This window comes from Lycorma delicatula, chromosome 6, assembly GCF_047948215.1.
Source record: "Lycorma delicatula isolate Av1 chromosome 6, ASM4794821v1, whole genome shotgun sequence".
NCBI lineage: Eukaryota > Metazoa > Arthropoda > Insecta > Hemiptera > Fulgoridae > Lycorma > Lycorma delicatula.
The window spans coordinates 2,996,450-3,013,983 of NC_134460.1; the positions used below are offsets into that span (position 1 = coordinate 2,996,450).

General features: G+C 30.4%; 1 protein-coding gene and 1 long non-coding RNA gene across 2 annotated transcripts in view; one reads left to right on the top strand and one right to left on the bottom strand.

The window, feature by feature from the left end:
• Cmtr1 (Cap methyltransferase 1) overlaps positions 1 to 17,534 on the top strand; it is a 105,267-nt gene that overhangs the window by 66,108 nt on the left and 21,625 nt on the right. The window contains exons 11-13 of the mRNA XM_075367888.1: positions 1,315 to 1,437; positions 4,475 to 4,697; positions 9,859 to 10,020. Coding sequence (XP_075224003.1) covers positions 1,315 to 1,437; positions 4,475 to 4,697; positions 9,859 to 10,020 — 508 coding nt within the window. The remainder of the gene's footprint in view (positions 1 to 1,314; positions 1,438 to 4,474; positions 4,698 to 9,858; positions 10,021 to 17,534) is intronic.
• LOC142325937 (uncharacterized) overlaps positions 15,142 to 17,534 on the bottom strand; it is a 59,522-nt gene continuing 57,129 nt past the window's right edge. Inside the window, exon 2 of the long non-coding RNA XR_012756628.1 lies at positions 15,142 to 15,624. This is a non-coding gene — a long non-coding RNA (uncharacterized LOC142325937). The remainder of the gene's footprint in view (positions 15,625 to 17,534) is intronic.

A 17,534-nucleotide genomic window follows, 5' to 3' on the forward strand; every position in this document is an offset into this window, starting at 1 on the left:
GACTGTCAATACACAAGTTTATCTGACATTTTTCAAAGAATTTTATGCGCAATTAACTGATGATGAAGATGAAGCTTCTTTCAAAAAGACGGAAAAACGTGTCGCATATCAAATGTCTCAACTGAATCGCATTCATGCAACTTTTACAAATGGACAAGCTATCAGCAGAGGATGGTGGCCTCCACGTTCCCCAGAACTGTACTTGTGATTTTTGCCTTTGGGGCTACGTAAAGGAGAAAGTTTATGCATCTAATCTCCACAATATTGATGAACTGAAGAGTATTGATGAACATTCACGAGAAATCAACACAATCTTCAACAGCATTTTGCATCAGATGACCCTCAATATGATCAGTTCAGCACAAAAGTACATCGATGCCCAGGGTGGTCATTTTGAACATCTTTTGTAACAATAAGGTAAGTAAATGCAACATTTAACTTACGTTTTATGTTTCTCTTATTTAATTTATCCGTATCATTCATAAACTTTCATTTTAACATAACCTACTGATTGTGCAACTGTTACGTTATGGGTTTAGTTTTATGTTGCTCACCCTGTATAATTACATCAAAATAAACTATTTTTTATGATTTGTAAATTTTGAATTTGTTGAAAATATTACTTTTTATAAATTTTGAAGTTTCTATGGACAAATACCCAAATTCTGCTATCCTGTACTGGAATGATGTAATATTTAAATATTGCAATGTTTAAATATTACAAGTAGTGTAATATTTAAATGTTTGAATCTAATGCAAGTAATCCTCCTTAATCTTGTGTTAACTACATTAATTTTTTGGTTTATAGGTAATAATTTTTTACATCATTTACCCATTTAAAAAAAATACATTGTAAACATTCAAAAATGTTAGAAATTAATTACACTCAAAAGCTAGCAAAAGTGTTGCTAAACTGTGCTGAAATTTTCATCCACCAACAAATTTAATCCTTCCTAAATATTGAAGCTGAAAGTAATTATTAACTTTATATCCTTGTTTGTTGGTTGTTTTTGTTTATTTATTTATTTTATCAAAAGAAGTAACCATAAAGTTAATATAATGACTTGTAAAACTGTCAAAGTTTTAGCAAAGCTCAATTTTGTGCTTAATTATTCCCATATAATGTCATTTTACTTATTTATTTATGGAGATTGCTTATAGTAAAAAAAAAGTATAATAAAAATAAATAAATAAATAGTAAAATATATAAGAAAAGCTGAGTCCTGTTATTTTTTATTTCAACATTAAAATCCTTAAGGTATTATATATAACATAATGTTCATTCAGAGCTTTATAATTAATTACTTTTTTTAGATTTTGCTACTGAAGCAGGAGAGGAAATTACTTCTGAGGAACAACTTAAAGTATTATTTCCATCAATATTAGATTGGACATGCATTCCAGTTGGCAATCATAATGAATGCCACTTCTATATAGGTAATTATATAATGTCAGACATCTAATTTTGTCATTCTAATTTAATTCTAAGGGGTCTGTTTTTATGCGTAAGGTGCCTAAATAATTTCTAAATAGTACTGTGCTGTTTACCAATTTATATTAGTTATTATTCTTGGCAACTACAGTTAGCATGTAATATACTGCAAGGGGAAAACATGATGATATTCATGTCAAAAATATATTTCCACTTTTTCAATATTTTACTTTTGACACAGGTGGAAACATGGTATGTTAAAAAAGGCTTAAAATAGAGTATGGAAGAAAAACAAAATTAAGCTAACTGTAATATAGTTTTTTTATTTCTTTTTTATTGTAATTAATTCATGGGAAGGTCTTTTTTTGTAATAAAAAACTGCTTGTGAAAATTTAAGTTTATATATTTATTTATTACAAATCATGTGATAAAAAATACTATTATTTCTCAGTTTAATATAAATTGTATTAACAATTTTAATAAATATTAATTTTATAAAATTGTTTGTAAATTGAACACAATTTTTAAGTTTCTCAGAAAGGCAAGTGTTTGATATCTTAGTTATTTGTATTCGGTCAGTTATGTACAAATGTATGCATGATCACAATCTTTCAAAGGTGACAAACACGATGAGTAATAAAGAACCAGACACACCTTTTCATTTCATAGTCTGCAGCCTGACTGGCTTTTAGAACCAAACTACGCACAATGCAGAATTCCCAACCTTTGCATGAAACATTATTTGCATTGTATGTAATACAGTCTCTCAACATTTAATTGTGTGTTTATATAGACATATAGTTACTTTTTTAATGCACTATATATTTCAAACTTTGTAATAGTGAAATGCAGCTTTGTAACGTTGTACGATGAGGACTTAGTTGAATTAACTGAGGAGAAATGGTCAGCCAACCCCCAGTTTAGATTTGCAACCTCCCAAACACATCTTATTCTCCAAACCATAATTTCATTTACATTAAGAGTGTTGAAGAAATGAAACATCCAAAATCCTTCATAAAATTTCTTGCCTAAGTTATAACTTGAAAACAGCTGTAAAATTTTTTTTAAATTTGAAATAATATTATAAATGTTTTTCTTTTGTCAGATAAAATCTAAAGGAAATATTTATATTATAACAACAGTGTAAAAATAAAAACCTGCCTAAATATAGTTGTCTTGTAATTTTTATAAATTTTGAAAGTGTATAGAGACAGGCAAATTTAAAAGGGCATAATATAGTACGAGAGGTACATTCAATAAAGATCATTTTATTAATATCTTGTCAGTACAACAATATAGCTTCAAGCTATTTTTCATCTATATTCGTGAAATAAAGCACGGGTGAATTAGTTAGCCTCATAAGGTTTGCATTAATATTTTATCGTTTTCTTCCATACTTAATTACCTTAAGCCTTCCCTTTCTCAAAGCAAACTTTGCACTTTTTTGCACCGTTTGCCTTATTTGCTATGGTTGGCAGTCTTTCAGTGAAGATTTACACTTGAAGAACCAGGCTGTCTTTGGTTAAGCTCTGTTCCTTCATGACCCACTATCTTTGTTTTGGCGAATTGAGAATAAACAGTGCCAATTGAAACTTTTATTCAGATTTCTCAAGCCTTATACTAAGTGATCATTCACAACAGCTCTCAAGAGCATTGAGAAAAGTTGTGTTCTGTCAAAATGAACATTCACCTTTCTGCAGTATTGAGATTAACCAATTTTTAACAACCAATCATAAATTATTGGATAATATAGAATCAATCTATCTATGTAACATTTGACCCTATACAAGTTACTGCAAAACCCTAGAAAGAACTTTGACAGAATTATCAAAAGTCTGATGTTATACTGAATAAATTTCATCTCTATGCTTTTAGACCCTGTCTTAAAGCATAGAGATGAAATTTACATTATAGAATTTGATATTGTACTTTTCTGTTCTTTTTACTTCCTTGTACTTCATACAAGGAAGTATTGTAATTGCAAAAATTTCAGATTTCAATGGAAATATCCGTTTTGGCCATCCCTGAATCCGTTTAGACTAGTTTTGACTTGACGTCTGTACATACGTATTTATGTACTCATAACTCAAAAACGATAAGCCGTAGAATGTTGAAATTTTGGACGTGGGACTGTCATAACATCTAGTTTTGTACCTCCCCTTTTTATTGCAATCGACTGAACCAAAATTGTCCAAAAAAGCCCATAATCCAAAAAAATTGAAATTTGGACTTTTTCTTAACTGCATTAATAAGCCCTCATGGGGAGCCCAAATAAAATATTCGAATCTTACAAGAGGAAGACACATCAGTTTGAATCCAACTTCATTTCCTTTTTTTTAAATTTTTTCTCTTTTAATTTAAATATATTGATCTACTAATAATTATTAACCTCGGATTGTAAAATATTTTTTACAATAAATAATTCAATAATAATAAAAAAATATGAAAAAATATCAGAAGTTATTAGTGAAATAAAATTTTATGTACTTTTAAAAATGCACGCATGTAATTTAATAGGTGTACAAGGAAGTCATGTGGTTCCACATCAGATTGTTGCATTAAACATACAATCTCAGAATGAACAAATCCTTTCATCTACAGTAAGATCCTTTCTGGGTTAGAATGCAAATTCTTTTCTTTTCTGAAAAGAATTTCTTAACCGATCTGATTTTTGAAAGATCATAGGCAGCAAAGTTCATGTCCACAATTCACAAAAAGTGTGAAACCGTACAAAAACCAATTTATTCAACTGAGAATGGGACCTAATTTTATTCTATAAAATGTGAATCGGTTACACATGTATATTTATTTGTTTCTGATTTTGTTTTTCAGAATACTGTGGTCAAACAATTGTCACTCTGTACGATGTTGAGTATAAATTCTGTATGTACTATATGTATGTTGTGTAGTATGATTTTGATTATTATAGCATACACAAAACATAGAAGTTACTTTTCCAAAGAATGATTGGTAAAAAACTCAGACTGTTATCATTGTCATCTTTCTGATTGTGTTTTAAATTATTTGTGTCGTATTTTTCAGGTTGTAAAAATAGAGTGTTGATGTTAAGAAAGAATGGCAAAGGTTGGACAAATTTAGATTCAAAAGTAAAATTAGATTTGAGTCCTGGTACTTTAGTTTACGGTGAAATTGTTGAAGAAGTTAAGGGTTCCTACAGATCACAAACAAGAGATAAGTTTTTTCATATAATTGATGCTTTTCAACTCGGAAAGAAGAATATAATGCATCGAAGTTACGCCACTAGGTATTAGATTAAATTATTTTACTTATAACTTTATACCATGTTTACAGTAGTTTACTAGCAGGAGAACTCAGTTTCACCCGCTTGTTAACTGCTATCATCGCTCATAGAAGCGTAAAAAAATTTTCCAGAAATAGTTTGTTGCATCAGATAGTTACAAAGTGCAATTTTTACAACCTAAACAGGAGAAACATTTGAAAATTGTTAGATAGGGTAATGTGTTCCTCTAAATATTTCATGCTTAAAAATCCAGAACATATTTCAATCATCCAAATTAACATCACATTAATTTCACAATTTTTATTAAAACTGGTTTTGCTCTTATCTTATACCAAATAGAACAGACTTCATTACAGACATGTTAAGATCATATTAATATTAAATATCTACACAAAAGCATAATTTATATATGTAGATAGTATTTTAGTTATTAATTTTTTCTAATTAAAAGGCTCATCAGATCCACTATACCCTGTTTCAAAAAAAAAAAAATTTGATTTCCTTCTTGTTGTACATAAGTAGGAATTGTCCAAGCACTAAATTAAGACCCTAAAACTTAATTAATCTGGCAGTTGTGATTTTAATTTCATAGACTGATTCCCCTTTTCCATTTAATTTAATTTTATAATGTTTACTGTTTTGTGATGATTAATAAGATTAAAGATAGAAACTAATATAAATGTAAAATAAACTTTATTTCTAAAAATATTTGATTACACTAATTTTTACAATTACATTTTACTTAAGTAATTAGCAACATATAAAGTGGTACTATAAAGAAAATCGGTCGTCATTGTTTTCAGTGGTATTTGTGAATGTTGTAAAATTTTGTTATAAAATCTCTATACTGATAAGCAGTTTAATCCTCAGGTGGTAAACTTATAACCTCATTATTCTTTTGAACAAAACACATCTTTCACAATACCATTAGTGTACTTAATAGCCTTTACGTATATTTAGGATTAACAGAATCATATTCAACATATCTGTATTTTGAAATTGAAACATTTCTACTGATTTGTTAATTCCAGATGAGGAAGTGCTAGGTAAAGCCTTCATCCTGTCCTACCTTATTTCTGAGTTGAAACTTACATTTTAAATGAGAGCAGTTAAAACGCATATTTAATTTTATTTGGAAGTATTTTTATTAAAATTGCTTTCAAAAAAATTAAAATTGTATCTAGTTATATAACAACAATAACGATAGCAGATTCAATATTACAGTACAATAATTAAAACAAACCTTTCGGTTGAAAAATTACACTTACATTAGCATGTAAGTGTAATAGACCACAAATGGTCTAGTGTAACAAAAATGAACAGACTTGATCGGGTTACGATTAGCAATGAGCTTCATGTACGTGTAAAACATGGCTGTGTTAGCTCCTAAATTATGCACACAGAACACATACATCCATATTTTTGTAAATGAAACATTTCCTGAATTCATAAAAAAGGTAACTGAAAATGTTGCATAATTTTACCTTATTAATGTAGTAATTTCGTCTTATTTAACGTAAAATTTATTTGCTTTTCTTTTATGTATAATTTATGTCACAGCGACCGGTTGGATTATCATTCAACACGTTAAAATTTATTTTCCATTCCAGTTTTCTGCACTTATAGAAAATGTCAATTTACAGTCTACCAAATCTACAGCCAACATTTTTTTTTTTGTAGTAATGTAGATAACATTCATACTTCATGTCAGTCAAATTTGGATATTTATTACAAATTTAAAAGTAAGAGTTGCATGTAGATAAATTATAACCTTGTAGCTGTAATGCGATGTTTTCATTGGAAAAAAATTAATATGTTCATAATCAAGTCCTTTCATTAGAGCAAGTCTTCTTAGCTCTTATTCATATACATGTGTTTCTTACACCTTTTTTCCATTTTGGTAAACTTATTACCTGACTATTAGAAGGTATTTTCACTACTACCAACTTCAGATGAAAACATTTCAGTCTTATTAGATTGAAATGAAAATACCGCACAGTTATACTTTAAACCATTAATACTGGTCAACATAAAATTTGGAACTGAAAACTAGATGTTCTGTATAGTATTTTATATGCTGAATCTGAATTTGTATTCCAAAACAATCCATCACGCAACGTTCTTAACCTCTTAAATTTATTTGTTCCATCATTTGTGGAGCAGACAATACAAATAAGTTAGTACATCTGTATGTTTGCTTATTCATATCTGATTTATATTGTAATGCATGCTGTAGACCTATATTCTATACATAACAGTCAAATGATATCATTTCATGTCAAGCCAGACATGTATAGACTTGTCAGTGAGTCAAATAATAATTCAATGTGATGAAATTTTCTTCAGTGCGAGTTCAGCTTTTGGTGTGACTTATTGTGTTCCTTTACTTGTGGTAGTGGTTTTATCATACACATACTATAATATATTTTATCATACACATATTATAAAGACTATTTCATAAGTGATGTCATAAATTTAGTGAAAGATTTTTATGACAGAACAACTTTTGGTATTATTTTATTGAACATCAAGATTTATTGAGTTTGTGTGTGTGTTCTGCGCACCATGTTTTATTGCCCTCCATAATGAATCAATTTTATGAAATATTTTAAGTAATTAAGTATTTATAAATTTAAACTTACTTATTTTTATAATTAAGTATTTCTGTAATATTTCAGTTTACTTTGTTCATTAAAAATTTTTAATTTTACAATGAATAAAAATTGGTCTTGTAAAAATTCTTCAAAGAGTTTTTGTTATGTTTGTGGAGAATTCATCATGAAAATTTCGCAACAAAAACCAGTATTGAATCTGCTGAAAACTGTTTATAAACATTATTTTTAACTGTCCTTGGGAGACCAACATAAATCCTGGACTCCTCATGTAGCATGCATCAAGTGCTATGTTATAACCCAGTACAACTAACTCAGTGGTTAAAAGAAAGAAAAGAGCATTTGCCTTTGGTGATAGCCTACTAACCATTATGATGGTACTGGTTTCAATTCAAACAATAAAAGCAGTATCGCATACCCAAACGTTCAGCTATGAGACCAGTACTTCATGTTGATTTACAGATTCTGATCGCTCCAACTTCTTGGAAAGAAATTTCTGATTCCCCAGAAGGCTCAACCGATGAATCCTCAACTTCAATAGATATTATTTACATTCGAGAACAATCAAATACTGAACCTCACCTCATCACACAAGCAGAACTGAGCAGCCTAATTTATAACCTTGTATTTGTCGAAAAAACATTGCAGAACTCCTAGGTTCATATCTTAAAGAATAGAATTCATCAAACAAGCATACTAAAATTTCTGTATGTAGAAATCGAAACAAAAATTACTGAAATACTTTAGATGAGATGGTTTAATTTGTTCTTGCCATGATGTTAGGGGGCTAATGTCTGAACTGGACATTGAATATGTTATTCATGAGTGCTGTTACTCATCAAAAAGAATCTTAAAAAAGGCAGTGTTGTTGCGCAACTCAAATAAATTTTCTTCTATACTGGTATCACATGCTGTAGGAATGAAAGAAATGTATGAAAGTATGTCAGAAATTAAAAAAAAAAATTGAGTATGATGAAAGCTCATGGCGAATCATTGCTGACCTGAAAAAATAACGACCGTAAAACTAGGCCTGATGAAGAATTTTGTAAAAGCATTAAATAGAGATGGCTTTAAATATTTAGCTGAGGTTTTTTCATTATTAAGCGAAGCCAAATTAAAAGAAGAAATGTTCATCGGGCCACAAAAAAGAAAATTAATTCGTGAAAATATATTTGACAGCAAACTGAATCCTTAAGAACTAGCAGCATGGAAGTCATTGAAAGCTGTTGTTACTAGTTTTCTTGGAAACATAAAAGCTGCAAACCACAATCAACTTCTAGATGAACTCTTGGTGAACTACAAAAATTTAGGTTGCAGAATGTCATTGCAAATTCATTTTTTATATTCTATTTGGACTTTTTTCCTTTAAACTCCGGTTACATCAGCTACGAACAGGAAGAAAGGTTCCACCAAGAAATATTGCAGATGGAACAACATTATCAAGGCAGATGGGATGAATCTATGATGAATGATTACTGCTTGATGATAAAAAGACAAGACTTCACCGAACACAAAAGGAAAATAAGAAAAAAGAAATTAAGATAAACATAAATGTCTGCAAAATAAAGAGGAATTATATTTGTATCTGTTATTATTATTATATTTGTTTTCTATTATTTAAGAAGTTTCTTAGTATTTTAAAGGGTCATAACTAAAAATCTGAGAGTGATGAAGAAAAACCGATTTCATTTTAAAATTCAGCATAAAAAATATATTCTAATTCACCTACTTTTATTTCAGCCAAATTTTTTTTGTTCATGTTATCATTTACAAATTGTGTAAATGTAATAGAATAGAAAAGTAACCTACAAAACATTATGAAATTACCAATTGCATAATGTCTGAAAATATCTCAGAGATCATTACTTTACATACTGTTAATTGAAAAAAGGAATTCAGGTCCTGTAGTCATTCCAATCTTCATATCAACCGTATGTTCCATTGGCCAGCAGTAACATTAAAACTGAATTGGTCTCCTTTTTGTACACAGTGGATAAATCTCACAATTTTGCAAAATTTTAGACTTGTTTCCTTTTTCCAGTCAGTGATCAATTGTGGGTTTTGGAGGGGAACCAAGATGTTTACATCATGATCATCATAATTATGTTGTACTCATTTCAAAAATGGAGGGCTTGATAAAGAGCGGTTTATTTATGAACTAGTTTTTTATTTTCATAAATGGGATAACAATTTTAGTTAGTTAAAGGTTTGGGTGAGAAAGAGTCCATAGTCTGTTTATCTTCATTAAGGTTTTTATTTGTCTGAAAAAAGAATAGGTTAAAATTATGAATATCACAAAATCTCTAAGAGAACTTAACTCTAAGAACAGTTTTCCTGCTGTGACTTCATTATTCCTTGTCACATTACTAGCAACTGCTATTTTTCCTTATAAATGTACTTTTAAGAGAATCAACTGGTGCACACAATAAAAATCTATAATTAATGCAGGACAAATTGCACCACATCTCTATAAATATTAGCATCAGCCACCAATTCTTATAATAATAATAATATTTGTTATTGTTGAAGGAAAATATACTTTTTTTTTTCAGAGTACAATTATGTAAGCTGTATGCGAAAGCATTGCACAAGAATTGGCAAGTGCATGTTAATGCTGGAAATTACAGTTCTTCCTGTTCACCCATTACTTACCCTATGAACCTCCGTGCCAATGATTATTTTGAATTAAAACGTCTTATGAGCATATTCCATAGGTAGGTCTTTACATTAATTATATGCATGTATGTGTTGAAATATACTACATAATTTATTAATATTTCATATTTTGAAATGTGTGTATATATATTTCATTGTGATGCATGACAAGTAAGAACAAGTTAACTTGTTTATAAATAGGTAAGATTTCAAATTATATAAATCTGTTTTTTATACAGTTTTGTTTAAGATTCTCTTTTATGTAAGTATTTTACCCAAAACATTTTAAATCCTCATTTAGAAAATTTTTTTGTGATTAACTGGACGCATTGCAGTGAATTATGCCATTGCAATGAACTTATACATTATGCTGTTTTGTTTGAAGTTTTCTTGAAACAGATATCTTAACAGAAAGAAAATTTGTTTTGCATGTAATTCATGCTCTGTGCTCTCTTATATATATATTTTTTCTTTTATATTATCACTCTTTTATATGTTATACCATCTTTTCAAAAATATTTTAGAAAGCTTGATTTTTAAATGTAATGAGACTTTGTCTGCGATAGAATCATGTTATATCAGAGAGCTCTACAATATATGTTTATGAAGTCTATTAGAATAGTTGAATCTTTTTTTTGGTTTTTGATTCATCATAATTCTGTTACTGAAATATCATGACATAATGAAAAATTAATTATAAAAAGTTAATTCTTCTTAACCCAAATTGTTATGTATATTGTGTATACAGGACTGTTTTTTGATCTTATTTTTGTTTGTCTGCATATATATATATATAAAGAGTATATATTGCCATCTCCAATAAAAATGAGTTCTACCATTAGGCTAAATTTATTACTTAAAATTAATTATTAAAAACAATTCTTAAAATGGAACTAACTCTCTTGTATAAAATTTGATGAACATTTTGGTTTTTTCTTAACAATTGTTTTTTTTACTCGATAGAAATCGTGTTTTAATTAAGGGATCGCTTTGCTCATGCATAAGATCAGTGTTATTGAATTATGTTAAGGCAAGTTGGCCAGATTCATCATTGCATTAGATTATTATTAGATTGCAATAGCTGTTTGTATTGAATTACATTGAGTGTATGCGTATGTGCATGTGTGCATGAAAAAATGAGGAAACTAGGTTAATCATTCATTGATGATTTTTTATTTTTTTTTTTTACTATCATAAGTATAATTTTATTTTTCACTTACTATATTATTTGTTTTTTTCTGTAGCAGTGTGTTCTTCTCTAATTGATAGAAGTAAAAGTACAGATTGAACGTGGACTGACTAAACACTTATCTGGTCATTTTACCTTAGGAGCTGGTGTGTTGGCCACTTTGCTAAATACCTGGTGACCACCTGGCGCTGTATGTACCATAATGTTACATGTGTTGTTCATAACTGTCAATCCTTGGTTGTTACAAACGAGTTTAGGATTTTCAGTAATGGGTTTATAGATACTAAAGTGCTTGTAACCGGTTATCACACACTTTTTTTGCGGACAGTCTGTAGGCCACCTTAGCGCCTATTATACCTGACTGCATAACAGCAATTTGTGGGTTGACTCAAGGCTTACACCTTAAATTTGTCTGACATTGTAAGTAACAGATTTTTGGTTACTTGAGCGCTTCTATGTTGGTCACCAACCTTTATCTAGGAAACAAAAGGGGTGATTTTCAGATGAATGTCCCCACCCTGGTGGCCACACCTCATGCATTGAAATGCCATGTGTCTTACTGGATTTTTCAACCCGGACATAAATGAAGTGACATTTATATGAAAAAATGAAATATTTACAGTTAAGTATTTTTAGTAATTAATCTCATTAAATTTAATGTTCCTTAGCTATTTTTGCTCGGTGGTAATGTAATTTCTGATTAATATTCCTTATTATTAAAATCCACCACTTAATTAAAAACTGTTATTGGATTGTGATTTTAGGAAGTTGCTTTTTAACAAGATCGATAAGATCAGTCTCATTAAAGGTTTTATTATTATTAACTCTTTACAGTGCAAAATGATAACATCCAGTTGTGCTCTCAGATGTACTGTCTATCTATTTCTCTACAGAATTATCACATTTTTCAAATGTTATTATCTCTTTGAATTTTGGGTTTTAGTTTATAATAATGATAATTGTGAAGTCATGATAATTTTTTTACCAAATGCCCATTCCTGTGGTTTCTTAAATTTACATTTATAAATGGATGTTTTCAGAAATATCAATAAAAAGAAAGATCAATAATAAAGCTGTTAGCCATCTGCATATCCTCTTAACTGTGTTAATTTTCTACAAGCAATGCCTGCCTGCTTAGTAGTTACCATTGATTTTGATTTTTTTAATTTTTTTTGTTATGAAATATTTCTCAGCTGCTTAGATTCCTTCTTTAATTATATTTTCTTTTTATTTGTAAAATATAGCTTTTGATTTTATATACACCCACACTCTGTACAGTTTGATAAGTCAGTTACCTATTAAAGATTGTAAGAAACCAAAGCGATATGATTTGTGATTAATTTTATAATTTTAAAAAAGCATTGTACAAGATTTTGGGAAAAATAGTTTGAATTTTAATGTTCATTTTCAAGCATAATTAAGCATTAAATAATAGTAATAAGATATATTAAAACTTTTTCATCCTAAGAATCTTTAGGAGCTAATTACCAGCACTTTTTTGTTGGAGTTATGTTAAATAGTAGCATTGTTGTTAACAGTACTGGTACCTTTCTTGAAAAGTTTAGGAAATCCTGTAATTATATAATCAAAGAAGTTCAGGGTCATTCACGGGAACCGGATGTTTTTGAAGTGGGTTGTACTCAGGCATTCAGGGTGGGAGGGGCACGTGGCTGGTGTCTGATGTTTCCTTTGTTCATAGCATTTACATTTTAGTCGTTGAGATGGAGCCGTGGACACTAGACCAACGTCTGTACACGTATGACAGTTTTATGCGAAGTGACGAATCTGTAACTGCTGTTCAGCAAGATTTCCGCCGTCAGTTTAATATCCATCGTAATGCAAGTGTCCCTTCTGCTAACACAATATTGCAATGGGTAAACAACCTTCGAACAAGCGGTTCAATATTGAAGAAAAAACCACCGGGTCCCTGATACATCGAACGAGTAAGGGAAGCCATTGTCAGAAGCCCACGCCGCTTTATTCAGAGTCATTCAGCAGCGCTTCAAATGAGCACAAGTACGGTAAGACGAATTCTGCATACAGACCTGCATTTCCATCCTTACAAGATAGCCGTCGTGCAGCAGTTAAACGAGCAAGATTTCACACAGCGATTACAATTTTGTTGACAAATGCTTACCGTTTTTGAAGAAAATGAAAATTTGTTATTGTTAATGAGTGACGAAGCCCATTTTCATCTGAACGGCTTCGTCAACAAACAGAATTGCCGGTATTGGGCAGAAAGAAACCTACATCAGCTTCACGAGAGACCACTTCATAGCCCAAAGGTGACTGTCTGGTGTGCAATAGGAAAGGTCAGTGTTATTGGACCATACTTTTTTGAAGAAAATGACGCTGCCGTAACTGTAACAGCTGATCGTTACATTGCGATGTTGAATACGTTTTTCATCCCTGAAACCGGGGAATCGATTTTCAAAATGTGTTATTCCAGCAGGATGGAGCTACAGCGCACACAGTGAGGGCAACGATGGCTGTTCTCCGTAACTTGTTTCTGGGACGGATTGTTTCCAGATTCAGCGACATTCCTTGTCCCCCTCGGTCCCCCGACTTGAGTAGTTGTGATTTTTTTCTGTGGGGGTTTCTGAAATCGCGTGTGTACGGCAATAAACCACGTACATTGGAGGACCTTTGGGCAATGCATTGCCCAAAATGGACATCACTTGCCAGACATAATTTTTCGTTCATGAGTAAGTAACAAATGCTTTGATTTAACAAGTGTTTCAATACCAATAAAACTTTTTTAAAGTAAATATTCAATTTTTTATGATTATTTTAAAAACATCCGGTTCCCGTGAATGACCCTGTATAATCAATTTCTGTTGTTATTCTTTTAATTTGTTACCATCAATTTTTATATACAACACACTTTTTAGAAACTTGTCTAATATGAACTAAAACATATGCAGAAATGTCAATAAATACATAAATACTCTTACATACAATTAATAAACCAGAAGTTGCATGTACATCAGCCCTTTTGAACAAAGGCTTAAACAATCTATACTATCTTAGTTATAATAGAATACACTGTAAATTTGTCTTTGACATTTACCAATTATCTTGATGCGACCAATTCTGACAAACATTATCACCTATGATATGACCGTACTTGTTCTCATCACACAATTTCACAAATATAATAAATTGATGAAGACAACCAGTGAATTTAATAAGAAATAATTATATATAACCTAGCCTACACAAAAGCAAACAAAGGAAAATCCACAATAATAGTAGTAGTGCTTGTGCAGTATATGTGAACTGCAACTCCCCCTGACATCTTACCGGATAGCATCAAGCTCGCCAATATGAAGCACAGCATGTGTTAATCGATTATACATATCTTGCACAACTCTGTACTTGCATCCTTCTGTCCGGTAAAAGAAACTAATAACGTATGCAAGTCATTAAAATACAATCTTCATCAGATCATATAACTTAAATCAAAACCTCAATACAAGCTAATGTAATTGAAAATTACTTCATACATAATCAAAAATACATTACTTAACCAGGCCTAACAATGGTTTCAACACTTCAAAAACACGTTTTACACAAAGAGAAAAGATTGTTAACAAAACATTTGGCATCATAATGTTGATATCATCATGCTCCTGCACAATCTTTGACATTGTGTTTCCATATGAAACAAATGTTACACATCCATCAACAAACGACTTCCTCTCCTTCCAGTCTGTATTTCACTACTTCAACTATGAAAGCAATGAATCATTTAACTTTTTAACCTTACATTTTCCAAAATAGATAATTCACACTTGACCAAAGCACATCTATCCATTCCACATAGCATAAACATGCAGCTTTGTCGTACTTATTTCACTTGACGTTCACTTCTGTCAGTTGTTAACTACAATTAGGTTATTTATTTTGGCAGTATTTATACCTGTAAAATATAACTTAAACGTATTATATGCATTATATATCTGGGAAATAATCAATAAAATAAAACACATTTATTATAGACTATGTTTATTTAATACCAGTTATAAAGTAACGCAGTGCAGAGACATTGTGTCAACAGTACTCTGCAGAGATGCCAAGGCATCTCTACCGGTCAGTTGAACAAATACAAAAACTAAAAAATAATATAAGAAAATAACGAGGATGAATCAAATTTAAATGGTAATTTTGCTGTTCTATGCAGCAAGCAGTTAAATTCGAGATGTTAAAGAGCGGGAACCAGCTTGGTTATCTCCTCCGCTCTGTTCTGTCATCAGTACAGCTATGAGTGAGTGGTTCTGTCGTCTGTTGCACAATGTATAATCATGAAGTTTTTAACTAATGAAAGCATGTCGTTTGAGAACTTATCAGAGCTGGTTCACTGTTGAAGAAATCACATCAGAAGTGGGTATCGGCTACAGGAGAGCACAATCCATTATCGCTGATCATCTTGGCTCTAGAAAAATTAGTGCTCAACGGGTTCCAAGGTTGTCGACTGAAAATCAAAAACAGGTCAGGTTGGAGATGTGTGAGAGACTATTGATTGATTATATATTCATTGATTTTGGCAAGAAGGAGATGATTCATTCCGGAGTTCATGGCGAAGGTAGGATGAGGGCTACCCAGTGAAGGCAAAGACCCATCGGCCAGAAAAGTTCTTGCAACAATTTTCTTTTTACTAAAGGGGAGTTTTACTCATTGATTTTCTTCACAATCAGTGAATGGTGAATGCGGCTTACTATTGCCAGCTGCTACAGTCAACAAAAGCCGCCTACTGAAACAAAAGACAGGATATGCCCATCCGTCTCCATGATGCCAGGCTACACACCGCAATTTTGACAAGGGATAAACTGGATAACATGCACTGGGAAACCCTCGACTACCTTCACTACAGTCCAGATTTGTCCCCCTAACTGTTTTTTGTTAGCATCCTTGAAAGAATCGCTTGGATGGAAAATAATTCGATTTTAGAGGCAGTTTATTAAATAAATAATATCAGTGTATTTATGATTCCATCTGCCAATTTCCTTATTTCTCAATAATCAAATGTATTTATCTAGGGCTACTTCAGTGTAATGAAAGATTCTAACGCATATTTTTCAAATAAATTAAATGGTAATTTAATACTTTTCTTCGATTTTTAGGAATTACTACTATTTTATTATGTATAATTTTTAATTGTTTTGATTATTAGCTGATCTGCATGCACTGTACTACAGCTAACAGTACTGTAGTAGATTCTATATGTAATAGTAAATAGATTTTGAACAGTAAAGATGTTGCATACTCTAGTTTATACAAAAACTGTATATTTTATTTGAAATTTCGTAATCCCATCTGAAATGTTGATCAACAATAATACCTAAATAGTAGCTTGTAAATAGTTTGTGTAACATAATTTTTTTTTAACAAATTAATATAACATTAAAATAACATTATAACAATAACATTAAAATCTGTAGAAATACAGTCAAAATGATTACCAAAAATTAAATAGACAGTTGTATTTAGAATCTAGCCGTACTTTTAATTCAGTAAGTTGATTTTCCAATTTATTATCAACGAAAAAGGAAGAATTTCCATAACTCATTGTGTAACTTGTCATCAGGATAAGATAAAATTTTACAATTAGGATTTTGTAGTTCAAATATACCATTAATATAAGTAATAAAGGCCCAAGAATGGTTGCTGAGGAACCCCGGTATTCAAATCTTATAAGTTGCTCTTTATTCCATTAATTTTTACACATTTTTTCCTATTCAGCAGATAATTTTGAAATAACTGAAGAAGTAAAGCTCTGGCAAATATTTTTCAAGCTTTTCAATTAAAATTTTATGATCAAAGGGCTTTATAGATCTGGGCTTTACCCAGATCTAAAAATGTAGCAGTTGTGTCAAGATTTTGGTAAATGATTTCAGATAAGTCAGCGATTGCATTTTTAGTTCCAGTACCTATTTTAAAACCACATTGTGAGTTAGTGAGAAATAGAACTAGAGAAAGAGGTCTATAATTTTGAGGATTAGTTTTATCACCCACCAACTTTAAAAATTGATATAACCTCAGTCATTTTCACTTGATATGAGCATATATCAGTACAGTAGCTTAAATTGTATAAATACCTTAAAGCATTAATAAATGAATATTATTGCTTAAAACTTTTATCACAGAAGTATGTATCCCATCAATCCAATCTGATTTATTTCTTGATTTTTTAATTATCTTCCTTATTTCATCACTTTTTACAGGTCTGAGATACTTAGACTTAACTTAGTTCTACTTTTACTCATATTCTTTCTATTTAGGTTATTAACATTAATGTTTATTGTAATCATACTGCTTATATTACAAAAAAAGCAATTGAAATAATCAGCTAAATTTCATTAGTTTGAATTAGCTCATTGCTTA